A 20185-nucleotide genomic window follows, 5' to 3' on the forward strand; every position below is an offset into this window, starting at 1 on the left:
AGTATCATTTCTTAAGCATATTCCATAAATTAATGCTGTAAATCTACTCTACTGTCGGTTATAAGCGCTCCGTAAATTAAGAAAAGTAAACAACAATTTTCTATCAAAGTTTATAATGAAAGGAGTTCCTGCTAAAAGCAATAAATGTGATTTTTATCCCACCCTAAGAGGTAAATATGTACAATGTATACTGTATAAACTCAGCTTTCCTTTGCCTTTTACATAGTGAAGGAAGTGTTGGTGCAAGAGAGACGATGTGAAAGTGTCCAAACGATTAATGCGCACGACCCGAATCCGGTACCTCAGCCAGCCGTTTGTACTTCGGTAACATGATGACATTTTTATGAAATTTTGGACGACACACTGTAGTATAAAGATGATATGATAGTATGACACTATAATATGTCATACTGTAGTATGACTTTTTTTTCCGTCCAAAAAAAAACGACGCTATAGTGTGTTGTCTAAAATATGAAGAAAAAGTCATACTATAGTACGATGTTTTTTTCCATCCCGAAAAATAAAAAAAATAAACGCTATAGTATGTCGTCTAAAAATGAAGAAAACATAACATAGCACGACTTCTTTTTTGTCCAAAAAAATTAAAGAATTCATACTATGGCATGTCGTTAAATAAAACTAAATAGAAAATATTCTCATTGGTACAGTGGTTAGTGCTGCTGCCTCACAATGAGAAGGTCATGGGTTCAATTCCAGTTTGAGACATGTGGATGTTTTCGTCAAAAAGTAGAGCTATGGTATGTCCAAAATGTCATACTATATATAGCATGTCGTCCAAAATGTTGTTTTCTAACTCAGATTTGGTATTATCTCCTGAACAGAGTTGAAATTAGGTTTTGAGAAGTAATTAAGCCATCCTTGTGCTCGCACTGAATACACAGCCAGTAGCTTCTTAAAAAGGTTTATTACAATTATCTACATTACGTACAGGCAGAAAGTCAAGATTGTAATCATATTTGTCATTACAGACCATCAGCGCTCAGGAGTGTTATGTCCTCTTGACATACCTGTAAAAGAAGACGGAAGGAAATTAGACCATTAAATCACATTGAACATGTTTTAACCTGAACATGTGTAAAACATCCATTCGTACACTACAGCCATTCCTTCTTGAAATATAAGAGGCTCTCTCACTACACCCTGAATTATTGTATTTTGTCATGACGAAAAAATGAATAAAGTAGAATATACATCAAACTTTTCAGGCTGTAATTACGATCAACATCTACATCGATATCAAAACAGAAATGTTCAGCGGTCACACATGTATATCGGAAAATTTGAATCCACACGACTAACTTTAGACCCATCAATTAACAAATAATACGACATCAACAGGGGGGATAATGAAATGCGCATCTTCCGTACCGGGTGATGATGTATCCTCCTAAAATTACCACGGCAACCAGTCCTATCGATGCGGCAGCAGACAGAGCGAAAACCTTCAGGACGTACGACGTGCCTGAAAGGAGGAACAGCTGCGTGTAAGTGACGCCTTTCCCGTTCTACACCTGCTTCTCTTTGCTTTTCCCACTTTCTGTGGCCCTCTAGCGTGACTTCACTTCGGGTCATATCATCTTGAGGATTCGAGTACAGGGAGAATTACCTCTTACTTTAGCCCACAGGACGCAGGAACTTTTCAAGGCCTGGGACAGGGAAAAACATTCAGATAAAGTCTTCCGACAGGTTTTTCAAGCACTTCTTTAGCGTTCTGTCCAGTGCAGTTGCACTTACCGTTTTCCACTGACTGACAGCTCGTAAGATGATGTAATAGTTCTTGCGGCTCTCCAGCGGCGCATTATAAAAGTCTCCGTAGAGGAATCCGTCCCCTACGGTGAACTCCATCTCCGTCTCGACGTGTTGGACATCGAACTGGGCAGTGATGTACTCCGCCGGTGACTTGAAGTTGTTTGAGGGGTCTGAGCTCGCAGGAGAGGAGCAGTCGAACGTCATAATGCCCTCTACAGGAAGCACAAACACCTGGTACACACTGCCAGATGAAAAACAAAACCAAAATCACGTTTTATTTTGAAGCTGTAACATGCAGCATTTTGACTTCAGTCTTTATCGGTGTAATTCATGCAGAAATATCCTCTGTAGAAACAGACAAAAAAAAAAAATCAATCTTTTTTAAGATACAAAACGGTTTCATTCTCAAAAAATTAATTAAACAAGATTACTAGTTCACAAAGGACATGGGGGGGGGGAATCAAAAGTATGTGACACCAAAAGCAGGAGGTTTTATGCACATGAAGCTTTTACTCACAGGCACGAAACTGAAATGACCAACTGACAACAAAAGACGGGGAACAACACAAACACAGACTGAAAACACTAAGGAGAGGAGGACAACGAGGGACGGGCGAAACTAATCAGAGCGGGGAAAACACGGGGAGCGCAAGTGAAGTACACCAAGACAAAACGGGACGAGTGATTAAAAAGTAAAACAAAAAGCGGAACGAACTCAAAAGGCAGAATCGTGACAAACGAGACACAGATTTGAAAATGAAACGGTTCGATTTATTCACGTGACACGTTACATCTAAACGGTTTTACAAACACAGAAATGTCTTTTCGACAATATTATCTTATAATAACATCTATTAATATTTAAACTCGTGTCCCATTGTCTAGCATGCACGAGTCGTCATGTTCGATATCTTGCTCCTTGCCATCACTTTCGTTACCTTATTGCGTCGAGTGTGTTGCGCGACCTGCGTAGCCTCAAAGTTGGTAAAGGAGTCTCAAACTCTCCGTAGTAGACAGCCGGTGCGGGAGGAACTGTCACATATGATCATATTTAATGTGCATCGCTCAGTATCAACAAGTAAGTAGTATTGCATCAGTCCTAAAATAAAGTTAAAAAATATATATATACATATATAAACGCAAGACTTTTTTTTTTCGCTTTCAGTTGAGGTCAATAAATTGAAACCTCTTCTGTACAATGCACGCTTGTCAGACGGATGGAGCTTCGGGGCAACTAACTTCGATGTTTACTAAACTTGTGAACAAAATTTGAGAGCGATACGTTTTTTTGGAGTGCACGAAAGATGCCTTTTACCTTTAACTCACGAAAAACGGCAGCGAAAAACAAACATTTTGCGTTTCTATTTCTGCTGAGCGTATTTCCAGGACGTTAAAACCTATAACACGGAGCAGATTTGGGGTTACGGGACGATACCTGGTAAACTGGTGTTTGTGGTGATGGTGGCTGTGAATCCGGCAGACGCCGCGGTGATGGAGATGCTGTAGTTTGTGACAGGCAGCAGGCTGAGGCAGAGCTCCAGCTGGTCGGCTTTGGAGCTCAGAAACCGCTTCCTTTGGTCGTGGAAGGATCTCTGGTAGTCTCTGGATCCAGAGTAAGTCACCTGGAACGATTGAACCAGATGTGTCGGTCCGGCTGCTGCGAACCGCCGCGGTTGAAAGGAGGCAGATGGCATCCTGTCTCACCTTGTAATCTTCTGTATCCTCCTCATACTTCTCTGCTCTCCAACGCAGACAGTTTTTATTGAAGATAGCGAGGTGGCCGATAGGTGGCTTCGTTTCTGTGCGAGATTGAATACAAATTAGTGAAGTTTAAACTTCAAGAATTGCAAAACATGCCATTACAAATCTGCTCAAAATGCGGAGCAGTAGCCGGCCGACCCTTGAAGGACATACACTCACTCACACACTCTCACTCTCTCGACTCTCACTTTTATTTTGAAGGGTTTCCGCCTACAGAGGCTCTGTCATGTTTACCTGCTGTGTTCATACTCACCGATGCATCTCAGAGTGGCTTCCAGCCACGTCCCGGAGCCGCCGCACACGGACACGTTGGTGCCCCTCCAGCTGTGATGTCCCGCCACGCAGCGGTGGATCACGATACTTCTGTTGTGCCACACCACCTCCGAGTTGGAAAGGAAGGGAGCCGGGCCACATTTAGCTGGGGGGGGGGGGGAAAAAAAAAAAAACAGCGAAGGACTGATTGAATGAAAAAAATAAATACAACCATTTGTTGTCCATTCAGTGTGCAACCAAAGGACATGTGCAAAATTAAACACATATTTCACATCCGCTAATCCTCATGTGGATCCTTAGAGAGCGTTTAAAGCCACTGTGGAGGGAAGTAAAATCACTCAATCTTTGCCCACAAAAATCGACCTTAAACCCCCCCTTCCCCCAAAAAATAAGCACAGAGCACGCAGGAATAGGCAAAAATGAATCAGCGGAAACATGTCGACGACATGCTGGTAATCCTAGACAACGACACTCCCACAGATGAACAGATTCATGTGCACATATAGAGACGGTTACTCTACCTTTGCACTGCACAGATATTTCCCCCCACTCTCCTGACAGTGAGCATGTTGACATATTATTTCCGCTCTCCTGGTAAAACCCGTCCGCACACTCGTACAGCACGACGCTGCCCGGCGTGCTGGTGCGGTCCCACAGCAGGTTAGTGCGGGGGAGGGTTAGGGGGGGGCCGCAGCTTATTTCTGCACACAGACATGAATTAGTCCCGAAGACACAAAGAAAAAAAAAAAACTGCAATTCAAGGACAGCAGCTGAATTGAGCAAACTCTGAATTCGTGTGGCATTTTACGTGTGCAATCCTGTTTCCAAAAATGTTTAGATGCTGCAAATGTAAATAAAAACAGAATGTGATTATTTACAAATCATGCAAATAACCCATATTTCGTTGAAAATATTATTTGAATTTGAATCGGATGGCAGCAACAGTTTACCACTGTTTTGCATCGCGTCTTCTTTTAACAAACACTCTGTAAACGGTTTGGAAAACGAGGAGACAAGTTGCTGGAGTTTTGAAAGTGAAATGTTGTCCCATTCTTGCCCGACATCGTATTTTTGCTGCTCGACAGTTTGGGACCTCCTTTTTTTTTTTTTTTTCGCAATTTACACGATTTACAAATCATCCCATTCTGTTTTTATTTACATTTTACACTTGCGTGCCTACTTGTTTGGAATCGAGGTGGTCGTAGGCTATATGTCGGGCATTACCGCTTATGTTGTATGATCCTAAATCCTTATTCGTATTCTAAATTGAAAGCGAAATTAATCGCTAGTTTGTCAATGTTGTGGTCATGAAAACGTTGCACCTTCACACCACAGATCAATATCCTCCCACAGTCCATTCTCTCCACATACTGAGAAGTTTCTCAGGCCCCTGGCGTGAAATCCTCCCTCACATTGGTAATAAACCACACTGCCGACGTGCGATGTGCCGTCCCATCGCATTTTAGAATGAGGTTTAAAAACAGGCTCCCGACAATTGATCTCTACAACAAAAAGACAGCAAGTCATTGCAGATCAGTGGAAGCACGTCCTGAAACCAGGATATATGGTTCAAAATGACCTTGACAGGGAATGTGACTCAGTACACTAAAAGATGAATGTTATTATTACCTTGACAGAGCAGAGAGGCTCCATGCCATTCTCCGCTGGCAGCACAAACTGATAGATTCCCCCCTCCAACATTAAGATATCCGGGGTTACACTTATAAACAACCTGAGAGCCCACAGTGGAGAGTTTATCCCACAGCGTGACTGAGTTAGGGAAGTGTAGGGGCTCCCCACAGTCAACTTCTGCAGAGATGGAAATTATATTATTTATAAGAGAGAGAAAAAAACTGTTATTGGTCTCTGGAGAGTATCGATCACCTGCCAACGTTTCAAGATGTTACCTTTGCACGAGATGTCTGTTTTTGTCCAGTAACCATTAATCGTGCACAGCGACACATTGCTTCCCTCACTGTGATAAAATCCTGTGTTACAGTAGTAGGTCATTGTGCTTCCAGGGGTGGAGCTGCCATTCCACACTTGACCAGTGTGGGGCAGTAGAGGGGGATCTCCACATACTACCTCTGAGACAGGAAAACGATACATAGTTGTTGTTTTTTTAAAATATGACAAACATCGTAAATTTCAACAGTACATGAAATACAAATTTTATTTCCTATTTGACTGAAGTGGTAGATGTTTTGACTTTTGGTCTGTCACAGGAATAGTCAAACCAGACTGTACATAAAGATGTGCAAAGTAATCTGACAGGAGCGGGTAACGTAATGCAGTACAAAGGCACAGAGAGAAAAGATGAGGCTGTTGGGAAGAGCAACATTTTCCTCAGACGCAGCCTATTATCTACGTAATTAAAACAAACTCTGCATGACTGAAATTACAATAAATGAGATTAACAATCAAACAAAGACTGAACTTCAACGGCCTCTGACGTCGACGTAAACGTCAGCAGACACGTCACGACTCGTGAACTCGAGGCTTATAGAACATTTCGAGTTCTGACGTCATGAATACCACAAGAAGGCGCCCTTCATGTGGACTCTTCCAATGCACACATTAATTACGAACCCATAATTAGCCAAAAACAGTGAAAACTTTAACTGAATAAAATCGTTTCCTTAAAACTAGCTACACAACAAAACAGTGGAAAACAAAAACCAATAGTTTTCTAACATTTTACATTCAAAAAGAAGAATTTGAATTGATTCATTGTGTGGATTACCTTTGCATGACAGAGTTGGAAGCGTCCAGCGACCGTTTTCATTACAGATGGAGACATTACGTCCTCCTTCGTTATAAAAGCCGTCTTTACAGACATAGAGCACGGTGCTGCCCGGGGTCGACTCATTATTCCACACCTGCTCGGTGGATTCGATTAAAGGAGGATTTCCACACAAGATCTCTACAAGGAACAACGTGGGTCACAACAATGTGATATGAACGAATGCGTCGAGGATTCAGAGCATACAAAAAACAGGAAGATGCTGCATATCTGCGTGCGCTGATAAGGCTGTTTATCAGTGCCGGGTGACACTACGATGACCTGATAAACTGACTGTACCTTGGCAGAGCACAGACGGCCTCTCCCACCGTCCAGCGGCAGTACAGACGGACCCGTTTCCCTTTCCAACATTATGATATCCGGAGTTACACTCATAAACCACCTCGGCGTCCATCCTCGAGCTCTTATTCCACAGCATGTGAGAGTGAGGGAGGGCCGGCGGAGAGCCGCAGTCCACCTCTTGGAGCCAAAGGCAGGGACACGATGCATAAGACGGATTTCACCAAAAAACAAACAACAACAACAAAAAAACCTCCAGGAACTCCGATCCGAGACGTATGTTTGAAAATCATGTACAAGTAAGCATCAGTGGTTATTATCTCCCTTCTTAAGGCTTAAAAACACTCAGCCTTTATTCATTTTGTACTAATGTGGTATTCTAACTTCCCTTAAATGGTGTAACAGGTCCAATGTTGTCACTTTTTCTCTTAAGGTCTATTTAGAGCTTGAAGCCATTTCAAAATGTCTCTCATCCAATCAGCGACTGAAGAGTCTGAACAGATTGAGACTATCTAATGTTAGCATTATACCGAGGCAGACATCACCCTACGTGGCTATGAGCACAGGCAAATTGTGTTTCTAAACTATTTAAATCCTTTTATTGTGATGTATTTATGAAATAACTGTAATAAAATGAAATGAAATGAAAAACTTTTGGACACTTAAAGTGCAACTATCATTCCTTTCTTGCGTACCACCAGCACCAGCCGTACACGTACCACAGTTTGGGAATCGCTGGTTTAGACTTTAAAGGAACACTGGTTAGTATATTAATTGATAAACACTTCTTTAAGCCATACACTTACATATTGTTATAAAATTGTTATGGCAGCGCTCACAAACACACGCCTATCTAAACATCCAGCAGACACCAAGCGGCATTAGTATTCATTTAAAGACGTGTCGTTTCAGCGTCTAAAAGCTGCCATAATAATCACTGGGAACTTGCACACTAAATTTTGTGTGGGCGCCGAAACCAAAACAATGAGCTGAAAGGTTATAAAATGTGAAACCAAAACAATGAGCTGAAAGGTTATAAAATGTGAAACCAAAACAATGAGCTGAAAGATCATAAAAAAGATCTGTAAAACTAAGAAACGGTTGATAATTCTACAAAGGATTCGAGTTTCAAACATGATTTTTTTTTTTTTTTTTTTCATTGCTGTAGAAATGTTGATGATTTTTTTTTTTTACCTTCACAGACTAAGCTCCGTCCTGTCCACAGTCCATCAGCTCCACACACGGAGCTGTTGTCGCCGCTCCTCCACACGAAGCCGTCATCACAGGCGAGCGTGGCCACGCTGCCGTACGTGGTTCCCGTGACGGACAGTAAGACAGCGTCCTCCTCTGAAGCCGGCCGGCCGCAGTCGACCACTGAGCAGGACAGAAGCGAACAGAAGATACAGCTTACCACAGATCTCACGTTCAGGAAGGACCTTTCATTATTACAACAACCGAGATAATGTCCACATAATTAATGGCACTAAAACAGAAGTCGGTTACACCTTATTTGCAATTAATTCCAGGCACTCGCTTCTGCAGTGTATAATTTGTATGTGGAGTTTTCAACATAGATGACACAAATGGATTTAAGTGGAAATATTTCCATGTAAAGTGCAAATCCGAATCATGTTAGTGCCGGTTTACCTTTGCAGGAAGCTTCGTCCCTCAGTGGGTGGAAGGGCTCGGATCCGTTGTGGACTCTGTGTCCCACCCGGCAGCTGCACTCAAAACTGCCGTCCAGATTCCTGCACTGACCTCCGTCTCCACACATACTTGTGATCCGGCACTCGTCAACGTCTGCACAATAGTCAAAGTCAACTTTAATGTCAATTTACCGTACGTAGGAGACATAATAAAATTAAAAAAAAAAAAAGATAAAACCAGGAAAGTATAAATATGTAACAATAAAACAGACAACAACCACAGTGACGCTTAACTGCAATATGTATAAGTACAATGTAGTGCAAATACGGGTGCTATATGCAATAAAAAGTAAGGTTTAAAAAAAAAAAAAAAAAAAAAAAAAAACATTTATTACAGGTAAAGGTCCATAATGTTGAAATAAACCTCCACATGGGACTGAAGGAAGACCCGAGATCCAGCCTGAACTCACCCTGGCAGTGGGTGCCATCATTTGGGATGAAGACGGGCATGTTGTTAGACGGGCTGTAGCCGGCCAAGCAGGTGCAGTAGTAGCTGCCGTGTGTGTTGTGGCACGTGGTGTGCGGCCCGCAGATCCGACTGGCTCCGATCTGACACTCATCTTTGTCTGGATGAAAAACATAAAGGAGTAAAAAAAAAAAAAAAAAAATCATTGATGTACTTTTCTTATGACTTGTGAGAAATAGAGCAGCACGATATATATATATATTTTTTTAGTCCATTCTTGTCCTCAAGGTGGGAAATACTGATGTTGTGTAACAGCTGTTGGTGTATAAGACTAACGCACCGTGATGAGGACATTTGAAGAGACTCATGATGAAACACAAAGAGGAGTGAAGTCCTTACAGGGAGGAGGTTGAGGGTTGTTGCAAGAGTCAAAGCGGGTTTCTTAATCTTTCTTAACCATGATTTATTTGACTAACTATAACCGCGTCTTTCTTGGTGCCTAAACGTGAGGCGCCTCGTGCATTTATATATTACCCAACCTTTATGAAGAAAAAAACAACAAAAAACCTTCCAGCTAAAAACATTATTTTCTAAATTGCGCATTGCAAGCAGGAAAGAATGATGAGAGGGTAGAAAACAGTAAAAATGTGGGTGTGGGAAACCGAAACAGGGAACCGAAAGTCACTAAAACGCTTTTTTTTTTTTTTTTTTTGTGGGTTTACCCACAAAAGCAACCCTTTTCACATTACACAACGTTATTTAATCCTATATTAATATAGATTTATTAACTAGAAAATGTATATAATAGACATATAATTATTAGATATCCAGAATTTCCCCTTTTAAAATGTTTTAATTGGATGTTTAAACAAAGCAAGACATCTTTTCATTCAAAAAAAAAATAATAATAATAATTTAACATGATAAATAAATGCGCACACAATAGAGTTTTCTTTGCTCCTACCTTGACAGAAGGTTCTTCCATTTCCAACAAAGCCGTACTTGCAGTTACAAACTTTTCCGGAGAGGTCTGACTTGTCGTCACATGTGGCGTTTACGTGGCAGGTCGCGCACACGTCCAGCAGAGGTTGGCCCTCTGTGGGTTTACCTGAGAGGAAGGGAAGAGCACACACCTGTCAGATGTCAAATATATTCATTGTAGTCAATAATCACCAAATTAGGAAGGGAAAAGGGAACTTTACCTGCAAATACAAAGAGCAGAAAAATCACAATCATTGTTCTGAAGTCTCCTTCTTGTTTGTCTTCACTTCAACTGACACTCAACTTCCTCCCCCGCATCTTCCTCTTTTTTCTCATGAAATGCTTCTACTTCCTTCTCGTGGGCCATTATGATACTGAGCGGATTTGATCACCAGAAGTGTAAAAGAGGCCGTGAGTGGGTTAATCCGAGGTCATCCAACAGAAATGACTCCCTTTTTTTTTTTTTCCTCAATGGCCTGTTTTACAACTCGTGGTTTTGCGGCTTCATCTGTCACTGCGGCACTTTCGCTTACTCTTCCCGTGCTGGTGATGATACGCTCATCACTCACTCTTGGTCAACTGCGTACCCATGTTGTGGTGACTGATAACGGCTAAATTTAGCCCAACGAATCTGCTGGATTCCCTCTGACAAACATTGCGTAATTTTGTCACATAGCTGCACACGCATTAAGTACAGTTAAGCCCCCAAATTATTCATACTCATGTCTTGTGAATTTTTATTTGACCAGTAGCTTCCATCATCTGTAAATGACTTAAACAAGAGATGTGTTAGTAATAAATCCGAGCTATTATCACCTTTTTTGATCAATTTTTTATTAAAAAGTCAAAAATTCTCAGCGTCCTCATCAACTATAAATGGAGAACAGCTCGTGCAGCAGTTTTTTTTAGTCCATTGCAAGTCATGGCTTAAACCAAAAAGATGAGTGAGGACCCCTGGTTGTGCAGTGTGGCTGCTTTACATAATGGACATGATTTGTTTTCATAGAAATGTAAAAAACAAACAACAACAACAACAACAACAAAAACGCCTCAACATCCTGTTTCACTTGGTAATGCCATTTTGAAAGCAGAAGTAAAGTATTTGGTCAAATTCACTACATGTGAAAATTTGATATGAGTAGGACTAATTTGGGGTTTAACTGTACATCATTACTATGGTTGCTAAAAAAAAAAAATAAGATTGCTAGGAAATGACTTACAAACTATGTCTGAACTGGCACAGATAGTGTTGAGGAAGCTGCACATCTTAAGGTGCAGTTTTACCTCATGTTCAATTAATCCTGCAATTTAAACCGCCAAAAATATAACTGTTTTATTTTTAAGTTAATGAAACCAACATCCTTTTCCTTCCTCCCACTGGGTCTGCCGTGGGGGCCGAGTGGGAGAGTCAGTTGGTTATGCTGTGGGAGGGGGAGATAAGTATGGTGAGCTCCTATCTCTCAGCCCAGGAGGGTCCTAATGGTGTTTTGGCTGTCACTCAAACAAGTAAAGTCACATCTGCTGGACCGGATTGATTAACTGTCCCTCAGAGAAGCTGACCCTCCTCCCCCTCAAACCTCGCTGTCCAAACCCAAGATCAGACCGAGCTTTCTTCAATAATTTTGGATCAAAGTTAGCTGATAGTATTTATCTTTTGCTTTTTAGTTATTTTAATTATTTTGTCACTTAGCATCTATTCCCAGTTCCAGTTAGTAATCCTAAAAAGTTCAGAGGAGGGCTCTCAAAGAAGACCAGCGGCAACATGAACATTATTTTTTGTTAAATAATTGATGCCAAGAATAAAGCTTCTGCGGGAGCCGACTTATGTTCATATGTTTATTCTTAAATGCAGCCCCTTATATTTGTTAATAGTTTCTTTTAATGCAATCCTGTGATGTGTTACTGTCCCTTTAAGAAAGCCGGGTCTCGTGCTTAGTTTAGTAAATTTCAGCTTTCACGGAGCCATGCAGTTTTCTGACCACAGTTTGTTTACCGAGTAGGATGACACACTCTTGAAAAGAAATCACGTCATCTCTGCTCCTTTGAAGGGCCCCAATCGCCATAGCAACCAGTCTCTCACACGGCCCCTAATTCAAGTGACGTCAGATTTACCATCTTTGACAGTGTGTTATGCACAACAGACGACAAACTGGCCAACAGTAGCAATCCCACCGCAATTTCTCCAGAAATTGCATAATCTAGTTGTTTAATAGTTATAGTTGAGATTATTCTCCAACCGCTCGCCAAACGAATCCAGAAAATAAATAACCTAACTAAACACACATTTGTATTATTGAAGTTTCCTTTATTTGTTAGCACCTGATCTTTCAAGAACGTTCTGTATGTCCGTCACTCAGATCAAATATTACAAGAACATGCTTTTTTTTTTTTTTTTTTTTGGTATAAAAATGTTATAAGAGACTTCAGAGATGTCACAGAAATCACTCAGCATACACACCATTAGTTTATTATGAATATGTAAAACACATTAGTGGCCGATGTTCAAACATCTTTTTGCTGGTTGATTGTTGATTTTCTATAAAAATGCCATAAAATGTCTCTTCTTTCACGTCGCTGTCCAGATGTTGAACACACGGTCTGCTGCGGGATTCGAACCCGTGACCTGCTGCGGGGTCATGAAAGGATGCAGAAACAGCAGCGTTTCTGTTCCTGTGCAGTCTCAGTCTCCTCCCGCGGTGGTGGAGCTGCTTCAGGAGCCGCAGACTCCGACAGTGAGCCGCTGGAGGTGGACAGCAGCCTCCCGCACACCAGGTCAGCAGCCTTTCCGTCCATGACGGACATGTCTGTCACCGTCTTCTCTCTCAGCGACATGTCCCCGTCGTCGTCGTCGTCTATCAGCACGAACTCCTTGAAGTAGACCATCTCCACCCCGTGGAGGCTGTAGTTCTCCGTCGAGTCCTCCGTCGTGTGGGCGTCCATGAAGGTCAGAGTGGACGTCTCCGTCAGGGTCTCCGGCGGGTCGGTGGAGTTGTCCTCCTGCCCCGAGTAGGCCTGGCTGCTGGAGTCCATCATCCACCTGTGAACGGCCTCGTCCCTCACGGTGACCTTCAGTTCCTGGCTGCCGGAGACGATGTCCGGGACGGAGGACGTCTTGCCGGCAGCATCTCGTCCGGCGACCTGGTCTCTGCCGGCGTGAGAACCGTTTTCTAAAGCGTGACCGTTCCCGGGACGGAAGGCCACCTTCTGGTGGTCATGGTGGACCTGCACACCGCTGCTCCCCGTCGGGGAGGAGAGGGGCACGCCGGCGGTGTCGCCTCTTCCTTGTTTCTTCATGTATTTTCCCTCGACACGCTGAGACAAAAGAGAAAAATGAAAGATTAATCTTTGACCTTGGAAACTGTAGTTTAAAAAAAAAAAAAAAAAAAAAAAGCTTTTTAACAAAGATGCTGCATTGTAACAAAACTAATTCTACCATTTGGACCTGATACAATCCTTAATGGAAGCAATCAATCGATCAATAAGACTATTTGTATAGTACTTTTCAAACCCATGCGATGTAACACAACATGCTTAACAATAAAAAAAAACACACACACACACACACACACACACACACACACACACACACACACCCTCCCTCCCCCCTTCTCCATCCAAGCTCAAAGCAATAAATAACAACATTATAGATAATAAACTTAGTAAAACAGGATCAGAGGAATCTATCACACACACATTTGTAATAAGGAAACACAGGAGCCAGGAATTAAAGTTAAATAAAATACTAAAATAAAAGTGTAAGGTTATGCCAAGTAAAGCTAACAGACCGCCAAATACATAAATCAAAATTCTATTAAAAGTTCAATAAAATACTTAAATTGCATAAAAGAATATACCGAGCGGTAAAACCATATAAAAAGTAAAAACAGACAATAGAAAAAGTAAAATTATGTTTCAATTTAAATAGTAAAATACCAAAAAGTAAAAAAAACAGCATATATGTATAAAGAAATAAATGGAATACAGACATTAAATAAATAAAACTCAATTGAAGACCACAGTGAAAAGTCTTGAGTTTGCTTTCATAAATATCAAAAGATTAAAAGATTATTACTATCAAAGATAAGATCAGACTGTTAGAAGTGAACGGGATAGAAATCACAACTCTGAATATATTTCTTTTTTTGCTTCTATTGTTCTGCTTTTTAATTTTATACCAACAATGCAGCACCAGAGTTTTACCACTTTATATATCAGATTATGTCCAGAAATATTGTCAGCGTGACTTCTGTTTCAGGTTCACGAGCCCGTCAGCCTGTTTTTCTCTGACTCTATACCGGCCCACTTTCAAAAACTGTTGTCCCCGTTAGTGACTTTGACCCAGTATGACGGGAAAGTAGCGTCCAGGATGAAGTTCAGTGAAATCTGGTCAAACAGCCGTGTAGAGACTAATTTATTCAGATTTTCCCTGAATTTTTTTGGGGCCCTTTTGTAATGTTATTGCACCATTACAGGCGCGCACACACACACACACACACACACACACACACACACACATTCTGCTTTGCTCCACATGTTCTACCAAACACCACTAACTGGGCCAGGTGGTAGCAGAGTGCGGCGGAGTTGTTTTATGAACAACGTGAGGGGCCGGCGAGAGAGAGAGAGAGAGAGAGAGAGAGAGAGAGAGAGAGAGAGAGAGAGAACAAGCTGTCATTTAGCGATGGCCTCGCCGAATAAATAAATGAAGCCGGCTCCTTTTTTTAAAAGAAGCAAAAAATAACTCGAATTCCCCCGAGGATCGTCTCTTTGTGGACGGAGACAAGATGAATTCCTCTAAAGTGCTCCAACCCAGGAAGAAGAGGGTGCGTTTCATCTCTCTGAAAACACACCCATCACCTCCCTCCTCCTCCGCCTCCTCCTCCTCCACCCTCCTCCTCCGTCCTCTTCACAGGATAAAGTGATGAATGCATCCCTCTCCACAACATTTAAGGCCGCTACATCCTGGATGATCACAACTACAGTAGCAGGATTATTTCAGAGAAGTTACACTTTAAAAGGGTAAATTTAACCTCATTCACTTTTTATTTTTTTATTTATTTATTTTTTTTGAAAGGAAGAACAGATAAATGACTTCAAGACCAAAATCCAGCCTCCAGATGCTAAACGCTCTGCACTCTTCCAACAAACTGACCCTCTTCCACTCGACTGGCTCGCATGCATGACAGAATCAGGCCTCTATAAATGAATAATACCGGCCATGTACACGCTCTGAAGCGGGCGTCAGCGTGGCGGCACAGAAAGCAGAAATTAGACAATAATTTGAGCACATCTGCTTAAAATTGAGCTTTGTACTGTTGTACAGGGCAAAAATAAAATACTATCTAGGCAATAAATACTGTAGATTCTGTCTCACTGCTTTACATTTACATGCAATAATTAGACTGTGAGGTTACATATCAAACACACAGGGAGAATAGATACAGAAATCTAAATGTCCACATGTATCTACTTAAATATCTTTAAAAATGTCTTTTACCTGAAGTCTTTCACAGCTGAACTCTTCCCCGAAGTCAGCGTAATGAAAATCACATGGCAGAGATGAGCTGCTTCCTTCTGATCTGCCGCGCAGCTGCAGAAACTGATTTCTCCTCCGTGTGGACGTCAAGAAAACATTGATTCTTCACACACGCCCTCCCCTCATCTCATAAACTATAACAGCTGGCCGTGCGCGTGTGTGTGTGTGTGTGTGTGTGTGTGTGTGTGTGTGTGTGTGTGTGTGTGTGTGTGTGTGTGTGTGCGTGTGCGCACGCAGGGAGGGGAGTCACGAGGTGCAAACAAGCTGCTGCTGCTGTCAACTCGTATGATTTCTTAAGTAATGAGTTCCACATTCATACAGTTTTACATGTTAACACCGGGATGGAGACCGTACATCCAAAAATTAAAAAAAAACATTTGATATTCACTTCTGGGTCAAAAAGGGAATATAACCAACAAAAAAAAAGCAAGATACTTCTCACAAAAAAAAAAAAAAAAAAGAAAAAGATTTCTGATTTAAGTCGTGATTCACAAATTGGGTTACAGGTGGTGCACACGAGTCTCGCTGAGGCAAAACTATTTTACCCCAAAAGTCCAAAACGTTGACATTCAAATTTCATTTTGTTACACAGAACAAATATATATATTATATATTCACACAATAGGCTACGTTACAATTGTGTAAAAATTTGTTGTTAATCCGTTAAATATTTAGATATCAAATTTGCCCCAGCCTCGATCGACATAGTGTAACGCCAACGTTGGCTTGAAGCAGTGGAAATCTCAACAGTCGGTGATTTTAGCAAATTTTTAAATGACTACAATGTCCAAAAAACAGCTGTTTCTATACGTCTCGCCCTCTGATGATTTTGAGTGAGTAATTTTATTTTCTTTGGGTGCTGTGATTAATAAATGTGCTCTTTGATTTTGAAACCGTGCCCTTATGTTGCTGTTATTTAGGTGAAACCAGTGAATTTTATTTTAATGAAAAGAAATGTTGGTGTCTGCAGTGGTATCTGGTGAATTGTGTGTTTTTTTTTTAGTGTCTTAAAAGTTTGAGGAAGTGATCTAGTTTAATCCACACAAGCCTTTAACCTGCGTAAAAACAACACGGTTTTCACGGGATGTTATTTTCCAGAATATTTAACTTTTAAAAACAAGATTTACCAAGTTATCGCAAAAGATTTGAAGACCAGCAGGGACATTTTTTTGGGGGGGGGAAAAAAACATTTGGACAAAACCAGGCTGGCCGTTTCCATCCTTTTCAATCTTTATGCAAATAAGCTAAGCTAACTGCGGCGTCATATTTTGTCCACAGACATGAGAGTGGCATCAATCTTCATCATCTAACTCTCAGCAAGAAGCTGAATATGTAAATTTCCCAAAACAATTTCTTCAATTGTTCGAAAAAAAATAATTTAATCACTATAAAATCATTGTTCTTAAACTAGCGCCAAATGCGAACTTTTGACTTAACCTTTTAATTCCCTTTTGTTTTCCCTCCAAATCAACTCCGGATTTGACCTCAAGTGTTTTCTTCCCGTTCTTGTGCACAAAGAAAAAAAAAATCTCCCCGATTTATTTCCGAGACGCCGCGGTGAGCATGAAAAGCCACTTCCCTCCGTCCCACGCACCGAGACGCTTCCAGTAAATAATACAGGAGGACAGACCGTCACATACGTGAACGCTGCAAACGGAAATATCGGGAGAGATGACATATTAAAAAAAAGTCTTCACTCCCTGGGGGGGGGGGACGATGTCGGCATTAACCCGGTAAGACAAACCGGTAGACGTTGGCATCTGACAAAGTGCTCGTGTTACAGTAGACCCACGAGACCTGATGATAACAAAACATCATTATTAATCTCTAAATTCAGACTATGTTTAGCTACTTTAAGTACAAAAGAAAATGACTGTTAAGAACACAATGAGATGAGTGAAATGACTGAACTATAATTAACTCGTACTGAACGGAAATAAAATGCAGCCTAGTATAAAGGCACACAGCAGAAAGCCTCAAAGCAGCGTTTTGGATGTATGTAAATAGAAAACGTGTCCTTTAAAAGTCCCTTATTTTACACTTTTCCGGTGTTTTATTTGCAACATCCCAATTTTTTTTTTTTATGGTTTTAAGTACCAAAAAACTAACTATGATATCTTTACATCCCCTCGCTTAAGCTTCTCTGTCTGTTTGTGACTTTAAGGCGAATTGATATTAATGACGCTCTCTTCTGATTGGCTGATTGTTTTCTGACGCACGCCCAGGATATCCACAGTTTTTAAAAGTAAAATAATATTCTGAAAACACTTTTGACCGCAAGCAGGTGTCCCAGAGGCATACAAATCCATTCATACAAGTTTATCAGGAGAACATTTTAAGCAGAATTATGACAAAAAGGAAATTAACTTCAAATATGACATTTTTATTGACACAGAGAAAATACTTTGTCTGAATTGAAACATAACAAAAAGACACGTGATTAGCATTTGATTCTGTTTGGACGGAACCGCAGCTGTCCCCCCCCCCAATCTACGTTAACGAGGACCTCGAGATCCGCCCCACCAGGTGAGACACGCTGCGTCCTCGCTGCTGCATGTGGAAGCCGAGGCCGCGGGAGGAAGAAGAGGAGGAAGAAGGCTCACCCGCACTTCGCGTCGTCTCCCAAAACCTGATTGTCACTTCGCCCGGCGCCGACAGAGGCTCCTGGAAGTGGACGGTGACGCTGACGGGAGCCGTGATGACTTCGACTCCTGAGGGCACGACAGAGCAGAGAGATGGTATATATATATATATATATATATATATATATATATATATGTGTGTGTATAGAAGACTGGCTGCAAGTTAACTATTACCTTTGTGCTTTTCTACTTCAGCCAGGCAGACAGAAAGCATCCAGAGGCTCAGTGCTGTCTGAGTCCTGAAGCCGAAGAACCGGGCCGGCACAGCGAGGAGCCGCTGGGGGGAGAAGTCGGAGAAGGACCACGCACACCGCAGGCCGGCGGTCCGGGGAACTCTCAGCTCCACCTGCTTCGCATCCTCCGGCGCCGGCTCGTCCGCTTGGCCTGTCGGGACAGAAAGGAAAGCCCGCGTCACGGCGACGAGGAGAGCCCGGTCTCCGCGCTCGGGAATCACCGTGACGACGCTCACCCTCGCCTCCCTCGTCGGGGAAGCGCCCGCCGTGTTTGCGGAGCTCGTTTTCGGACAGCAGCGTCAGGACGCTCTCCCACACGGGACACCCGGAGCGGGACGTGGCGGACGCACGGACGTCCACCTCCACCCCCGCACCGGTCCGCCGGTACCCCAGGACCCGGACCTGCAGCGTGAACGGACCCTTCTTCAGCTCGTCGATCGGCTGGAGGGTTTTCAAACTCTGACGCACACGAACGAGACCTGAAAAAGTGCATCGGACATACATCATCATCATCATCATCATCACCACATCAGTTGTTGCACTAAATAGAGATTTTCCCTCTAAACTTCTCACATGGTTTCATTTCAATAAATGTTTGAAAAATCCAATATCTCAGCAAAAAAAACGCTGATGACGCCTCCGATTTTTTTTTCTGCCGTCTCTGAATAAATCGTGAAACCGGATATGAAGCAGTTCAAACCGGCAGCTCACACACCGACGCTTCAGTATTAATAATCTAATGATGTTGTGCATAATCATATATATCAGTCAGAGGGATCTATACTGCGGATTTTTAAATTCTTTATATATATATACTGTACATATTTTAAACTTTAACTACATTTTAACTAAAGTAAAAGTATCTGAAAACTTCTTGCATCGGTGAATGTAATAAAAGAGCCGACGTATTGGGTTCAAGGGTTCAAAGTTCAAAGGTCCGACCTACCTGGTTGAACAGACGTTGATGAACGTTGTTTTTACCTGCGGGGCTGAGCCTGAAGCCGCCGTCAGTGAACAACATGAGAAGCAGCCTGCAGCAGAGAAACTCGGGGAAACACAGCGGGACGTCCCGGTACTCGGTGTCCGGGTAATCCCATCCGTAACCTGCGGCGCTGCAGAAGCTCCTCAGCGGGGCGGGCTGCAGCCTGAAAGACAACAAACAAACAAACAAACAAACACTGATTTAAAAACATGCAATCAGCTCCTTTCACGCAGGTTTACACGCTTTCTGAGGACCGAGCTCACCTGCAGTTCAGGACCGTGTAGATTACCTCGCGCTCCTCTGCGGCTGCGCACAGGTGTCCTTCTCTCCGCGTCAGAGCTCGGCTCAAATATTTGCCGTAAAGATACAAAAAACTTGGAAGTTTGTCGCTTTGCAGCACGTTTGTTTTCAGCGCCTCGTGCGCACGGTAAACGTAAACATAGAGTAAATACACGGAACACGCCGAGAGCGAGGCTGTGACGTAACTCTGCGCGTTCCCCATGATCGGTCGATCAAAAATATATATTTACAACAACACTGCGAGTTGAGGGAGTTTTATATCCGCGCTGCAGGTGACGCTGTTTGAAAGGACGGCGAGCGCGCAGGGACAAACAACAACGCGTTGGTACGATTCTTTTTATTTTTTTATTTTTTATTCTTTATTATTTCTACAACAACAACAACATATTCAACAATTCATTTACATGTTTGCAGTGTATAAATCACCAATATTTAGAAGTTGACCACTGAACTACAGAAATGATTCAGTAAAGTGTGAAAACATTTGTTTTGCTCATTAATATATATATATAT

The 20185-nt window shown here is 42.0% G+C and overlaps 3 protein-coding genes across 5 annotated transcripts in view; all 3 read right to left on the minus strand.

The window, feature by feature from the left end:
• Window positions 1-894: 894 nt before the first annotated feature.
• susd1 (sushi domain containing 1) lies at window positions 895-10734 on the minus strand. 2 transcript variants are annotated; one of them, XM_069701599.1, is made up of 19 exons: window positions 10201-10681; window positions 9963-10106; window positions 9003-9158; window positions 8534-8686; window positions 8081-8260; window positions 6887-7066; window positions 6548-6727; window positions 5712-5891; window positions 5434-5613; window positions 5127-5306; window positions 4326-4505; window positions 3785-3949; window positions 3475-3569; window positions 3206-3392; window positions 2709-2802; window positions 1756-2011; window positions 1628-1667; window positions 1390-1483; window positions 895-1028 (listed from the first exon to the last, which is right to left on the minus strand). In XM_069701599.1, exons 1-19 carry the CDS (start codon window positions 10232-10234, stop codon window positions 1010-1012), a joined length of 2697 nt encoding a protein of 898 aa, XP_069557700.1. In that variant the 5' UTR covers window positions 10235-10681; the 3' UTR covers window positions 895-1009. The 2 variants fall into 2 exon arrangements, with proteins under 2 accessions (XP_069557700.1, XP_069557701.1); XM_069701600.1 differs by lacking the exons at window positions 895-1028; window positions 1390-1483; window positions 1628-1667; window positions 2709-2802 and having other exon boundaries at window positions 1890-2011; window positions 10201-10734.
• Window positions 10735-13115: 2381 nt separating this feature from the next.
• LOC138622663 (uncharacterized) lies at window positions 13116-19945 on the minus strand. 2 transcript variants are annotated; one of them, XM_069701602.1, is made up of 6 exons: window positions 19636-19945; window positions 19372-19535; window positions 18627-18869; window positions 18332-18541; window positions 18119-18226; window positions 13116-13291 (listed from the first exon to the last, which is right to left on the minus strand). In XM_069701602.1, the coding sequence occupies exons 1-6, from the start codon at window positions 19872-19874 to the stop codon at window positions 13191-13193; spliced, it is 1065 nt and encodes a 354-aa protein (XP_069557703.1). In that variant the 5' UTR covers window positions 19875-19945; the 3' UTR covers window positions 13116-13190. The 2 variants fall into 2 exon arrangements, with proteins under 2 accessions (XP_069557703.1, XP_069557702.1); XM_069701601.1 differs by lacking the exon at window positions 13116-13291 and having other exon boundaries at window positions 17399-18226.
• Window positions 19946-20058: 113 nt separating this feature from the next.
• The window catches only part of LOC138622665 (immediate early response 3-interacting protein 1-like), a 2188-nt gene continuing 2061 nt past the window's right edge, over window positions 20059-20185 (minus strand). Inside the window, exon 3 of the mRNA XM_069701605.1 lies at window positions 20059-20185. This exon is cut by the window's right edge and continues 317 nt beyond it. The gene's annotated coding sequence lies outside the window, so the exon portion shown is untranslated.

The sequence above is a fragment of the Brachyistius frenatus genome, unplaced genomic scaffold (assembly GCF_029030835.1).
Source record: "Brachyistius frenatus isolate BFR_SWC_R1_liver_20210118 unplaced genomic scaffold, ASM2903083v1 Contig_37, whole genome shotgun sequence".
In the NCBI taxonomy this organism is placed as follows: Eukaryota; Metazoa; Chordata; class Actinopteri; family Embiotocidae; genus Brachyistius; species Brachyistius frenatus.

Coding starts and splice junctions, on each gene's coding strand:
- susd1 (XM_069701599.1), bottom strand. CDS start 10,234: ATGATTGTGATTTTTCTGCTCTTTGTATTTGCAG. Junction 8,261..8,533: donor GGACGAAGCTTCCTGCAAAG/GTAAACCGGCAC, acceptor TGTCCTGCTCAG/TGGTCGACTGCGGCCGGCCG. Junction 1,484..1,627: donor CCTGTGGGCTAAAGTAAGAG/GTAATTCTCCCT, acceptor TCCTCCTTTCAG/GCACGTCGTACGTCCTGAAG.
- LOC138622663 (XM_069701601.1), bottom strand. CDS start 19,874: ATGGGGAACGCGCAGAGTTACGTCACAGCCTCGCTCTCGGCGTGTTCC. Junction 18,870..19,371: donor CTTCAGGCTCAGCCCCGCAG/GTAAAAACAACG, acceptor GCACTTTTTCAG/GTCTCGTTCGTGTGCGTCAG. Junction 18,227..18,331: donor TGAAGTAGAAAAGCACAAAG/GTAATAGTTAAC, acceptor TCGTGCCCTCAG/GAGTCGAAGTCATCACGGCT.